General features: G+C 48.8%; 1 protein-coding gene across 1 annotated transcript; it reads left to right on the top strand.

Annotated features, from left to right (window-relative positions):
• Positions 1–1,116: 1,116 nt before the first annotated feature.
• LOC138887958 (uncharacterized) lies at positions 1,117–4,193 on the top strand. Its single transcript, XM_070169751.1, has 5 exons — positions 1,117–1,588; positions 1,778–2,652; positions 2,730–2,972; positions 3,041–3,100; positions 3,945–4,193. Exons 1-5 carry the CDS (start codon positions 1,117–1,119, stop codon positions 4,191–4,193), a joined length of 1,899 nt encoding a protein of 632 aa, XP_070025852.1.
• Positions 4,194–4,899: the final 706 nt, after the last annotated feature.

The following is a 4,899-nucleotide window of genomic DNA, read 5'->3' as shown; positions in this document are numbered from 1 at the left end:
AATCTAAATTGGAGCATCTGCTTTACTTGTTTCTGATAAAAGTAATATAACAATTTAATTATGTTTCCACGTTGGCTTGCCTGGCAATGGTGTCGGGCGCCTTCATGACCTATTACGGAAATGGATCGTGACAACATGGTATCAGAGCACTAGGTTCATGTAGGTCTCACAAGTTATGGGCAAACCTAATAGAGTCTTGTAGATCGGTACAGAGACGTTTGTATTTATCTTCGAGAGGCTATAGGGTATTAGGAACGACTACTCTTTGTTAATTTCCTATCGTGCAGTGGTTGGTGTACTAAATTTCCCTCTTCTATTCACTCACAGATGGTGAGGACATGCACGGCTAACGTTCTGGACCCGGGAGGAGCTGCTCCCTACGTTGCTAGAGGCCGAGGTAGGGGTCGGGGGAGGGCACCGGCCCGTGGTAGGAGACGAGGGTGTCCCAGAGCTATTCTAGTAGCACCACCAACAAATTCTGCGAGAGATCCTATAATCGAGGAGCAGGGCGAGGTGCCCGTCGCTGAGCCTACCCCGGCATATTTTATGATAGCACCGGGATTTCAGGAGGTCATGGGCCGCATGCTATGGTTCATGGATTCTAAGACTCAGGCTAGTTTATTTACAGCATATCCAGCTACCTCACAGGCAGGAGGGGGAGAACAGACCCCTACTACTCAAACTCCAGGTCATGCAGCTGCAGTGTATCAAACTCTAGGTTCACTACCCACAGATGGTGCCCAGCCAGTTGCCGCAGTGGCGCCCCAGCCCAAACCAGTTATAGACGGTGACCCGCAGAAGTTATTGGACAGATGGACTAGACTTCACCCTCCTATCTTCGGGGGTGAGCGACATGAGGATGCTCAGGACTTCATCGACAGGTGTAGGGACAGAATGCACAATATGAGGACATTGGAGTCACATGGAGTTTACTTTACTACTTTTCATCTAGAGGGCAGGGCCCGTAGATGGTGGAAATCCTATGCTCTTGGCAGGCCAGCAGGTTCTTCTCCCCTCACTTGGGGTCAGTTCACACAGTTATTCCTGGATCGGTACATTCCACCCTTTGAGAGGGAAGAGCTGCGGTATCAGTTTGAGCATCTTGAGTAGTGCTAGATGTCGGTGACCGATTATGAGGCGAGGTTCTCTGAGTTGTCTCACCATGCACTCATGATACCCACAGATGCAGAGAGAGTGCGGAGATTTGTTGCGGGGTTACACCCCACTATCCGATCTGGTATGGCCCGAGTGGTAGAGATGGGTACAGGGTATCGGCTAGTGGTTGAGATTGCTCGCAGGATTGAGGGATATCGTCTGAGGGGTAGAGAGCAGATGCAGCAGGTTAAGAGGGATAGATTCTCTAGAGAGTTAATAGGTACCCCGGCTAGGGGTAGAGGTCAGTTTGGGAGGGGTTACCCCAGCAGGCCCCCATTTTCAGTACCACCACCTGCTCGGGGTGCTCTAACGCGCCCCTATTTCAGCGCCATGCCAGAGAGTTCTTATCGCCCGCCAGCTATTCAAGGTTCCTCCAGTGGGTATTCAGGTCCTCCGGATTCTTCTGGTTCCTATTTCAGTGCTATGCCGGAGAGTTCATACCGCCCACCAGCTATCTAGGCCTCTTCCAGTGGATCAACAGGTTTTCAAAGTCAGCCATCAGGGCAGCAGATCGCCGCACCGCGTAGTTGTTTTGAGTGTAGAGACCCTGGTCATATGAGGAGATACTGCCCCAAACTTCGGGGCAAGGCAGTGCAGCAGAGTCAATAGCCCATAATTTCAGCACCAGCTGCCCAGTCACCTAGAGGTAGAGGGCAGGCTAGTAGAGGTCGTCCTAGAGGTGGAGGCCAGGTAGGGAGAGGTCAGCCAGCTACTGCTCAGCCAGGTAGAGGCCAGCCATCCGGCACTCCAGCCAAATTCTATGCCCTTCCGGCCAGGCCAGATGCATTGACCTCAAATACCGTCATCATAGGTATTATTTTCGTCGGTGGCAGGTATGCTTCGGTAATATTTGATCCAGGGTCTACTTATTCATATGTATCGTCTTTGTTTGCTCGTTTCCTGGTTGTTTCTCCTGAGCCTTTGGGCACTCTTGTTCATGTGTCCACTCCTGTGGGTGATTCTGTGGTTGTGGATCGAATCAACCAGTTTTGTGTGGTCACCTTCTATGGTTTCGAGACTAGAGCAGATCTTTTGTTGCTTGATATGATCGATTTTGAGGTCATCATGGGCATGGATTGGTTATCTCCATATCACGCCGTCCTAGATTGCCATGCCAAGACTGTTTCACTAGTGATGCTAGGGTTGCCGAGGTTAGAGTGGAAGGGTTCCACAGTTGATACACCTAGTCGGGTTATTTCTTTCCTGAAGACTCGGCATATAGTCGAAAAGGGGTGTTTGGCTTATTTAGCTTATGTTCGAGACACCATCGCAGAGTCTCTGACGATTAATTCGGTACCAGTAGTCCAAGAGTTCGCCGATGTTTTTCCTTCTGATCTTCCTGGCATGCCTCCAGATCATGATATCGATTTCTGTATTGATTTGGCTTCAGGCACTCAACCTATATCTATTCCACTGTACCGTATGGCTCCTAAAGAAGTGAAGGAGTTGAAGGAGTTGCTTGAGGAGTTGTTGGCAAAGGGGTTTGTTAGGCCCAGTGTATCGCCTTGGGGTGCACTAGTGTTATTTGTGAAGAAGAAGGATGGGACTATGCAGATGTGCATTGATTACCGCAGTTGAACAAAGTCATCATCAAGAACAAGTATTTATTGCCTCGTATCGATGATTTGTTCGATCGGTTGCAAGGTGTTAGGGTGTTTTCTAAGATCGACTTGAGTTCAGGGTATCATCAGCTGAAGATTCGGTACTTTGATGTTCCGAAGACTGCATTCCGGACTAGATATGGCCATTATGAGTTTCTGGTAATGTCCTTTGACTTGACTAATGCCCCAGCAGCATTTATGGATTTGATGAACAGGGTATTCAGGCCTTATATTGATTTGTTTGCCATCTTCTTCATTGAAAACATCTTGATATACTCACGTAGCCTGGGGGAGCACGAGCAGCATTTGAAAGCAGTGCTTCAGATCTTGCGAGAGCAGAAGCTGTATGCTAAGTTCTCCAAGTGCGAGTTTTGGCTAGAGTCAGTGGCATTCTTGGGGCATGTTGTGTCAGGAGAGGGTATTAAGGTGGATCCCAAGAAGATTGAGGCAGTTTAGAGTTGTCCACGTCCTACTTCAGTGACCGAGATCAGGAGCTTCCTAGGGCTAGCAGGTTATTACCGGCGATTCGTGCAGGGATTTTCATCTATTGCATCACCTTTGACAAGATTGACCCAGAAGGGTGCTCCATTCCGTTGGTCCAATGATTGTGAGGAGAGCTTCCAAAATCTCAAGACAGCTTTGACCACGGCACCAGTTCTTGTATTGCCTTCCGGCTCAGGGATGTATACAGTATATTGCGATGCTTCACGCGTTGGCTTGGGATGTGTATTGATGCAGGAGGGGCGAGTTATTGCATATGCTTCACGTTAGCTGAAGGTTCACGAGAAGAATTATCATGTGCATGATCTAGAGTTGGCCGCCATTGTTCACGCCCTTAAGATATGAAGGCATTATCTGTATGGGGTGTCATGTGAGGTTTATACTGATCATCGCAGCTTGCAGCATTTGTTCAAGCAGAGGGATCTTAATTTGAGGTAGTACAGGTGGCTTGAGTTGCTGTAGGATTATGACATTACCATTCTTTATCATCCGGGCAAGACAAATGTGGTTGCGGATGCCTTAAGTAGGAAGGCAGAGAGTATGGGTGGTTTGGCATTCATTCCAGCAGGGGAGAGGCCACTAGCTTTGGACATTCAGTCCTTGGCTAACGGACTTGTGAGGTTGGACATCTCAGAGCCCAGCTGAGTTTTTGCGTGTGTGGTGGCTCAGTCTTCTTTATTGGGGCAGATCAAGGCCCGACAGTTCGATGATCCACATTTGGAGGTTCTCAGAGAGACGGTACTTCAAGGAGGTGCCAAAGAGGTTTCTATTGGCGAGGATGGTGTTTTGCAGCTTCAGGGCCGTCTATGTGTTCCTAATGTCGATGGTCTGAGGGAGAGGATTCTAGAGGAGGCCCACAGTTTGCGGTATTCCATTCATCCGGGTGCCATAAAGATGTATCGTGACTTGAGACAGCATTTTTGGTGGCGAGAATGAAGAAGGAGATAGTGGAGTATGTGGCTAAATGTTTGAATTGCCAGTAGGTCAAGTATGAGCACCAGAGGTCGGGTGGCCTACTTCAGCAGATGCCTATTCCGGAGTGGAAGTGGGAGCGCATCACCATGGATTTCGTAGTTGGGTTGCCGCGGAGTTTGCGAAAGTTTGATTCAGTATGGGTCATTATGGATAGGTTGACCAAGTCGTCTCACTTCATTCCAGTGGCGACTACCTATACAGCGGAGAGGTATGCTCAGGTTTATATTCGGGAGATAGTCTGGTTGCACGGTGTGCCTGTTTCCATCATATCATACAGAGGCCCTCAGTTCACTTCCCATTTCTAGAGAGCCGTTCAGAGTGAGTTGGGGACCTGTGTAGAGCTTAGCACAACATTCCATCCTCAGACCAACGGGCAGTCGGAGCGGACGGTTCAGATTTTAGAGGATATGCTTAGAGCATGTGTGATTGACTTTGGGGGGCAGTGGGATCAGTTCTTGCCTTTAGCGGAGTTTGTGTAAAACAACAACTATCAGTCCAGCATAGAGATGGCTCCGTACGAGGCTTTATACGGTCGACGTTATCGTTCTCCTATTGGGTGGTTTGAGCCGGGTGAGGCTAAGTTACTCGGTACAGATTTGGTAGAGGGTGCCTTGGATAAGGTAAATTTGATTCAGGAGAGGCTTTGCACAGCTCAGTCCAGGCAGAA

Source organism: Nicotiana sylvestris, chromosome 3 (genome assembly GCF_000393655.2).
Source record: "Nicotiana sylvestris chromosome 3, ASM39365v2, whole genome shotgun sequence".
Taxonomy (NCBI): domain Eukaryota; kingdom Viridiplantae; phylum Streptophyta; class Magnoliopsida; order Solanales; family Solanaceae; genus Nicotiana; species Nicotiana sylvestris.
This window is presented reverse-complemented; position numbering and strand designations above follow the sequence as displayed.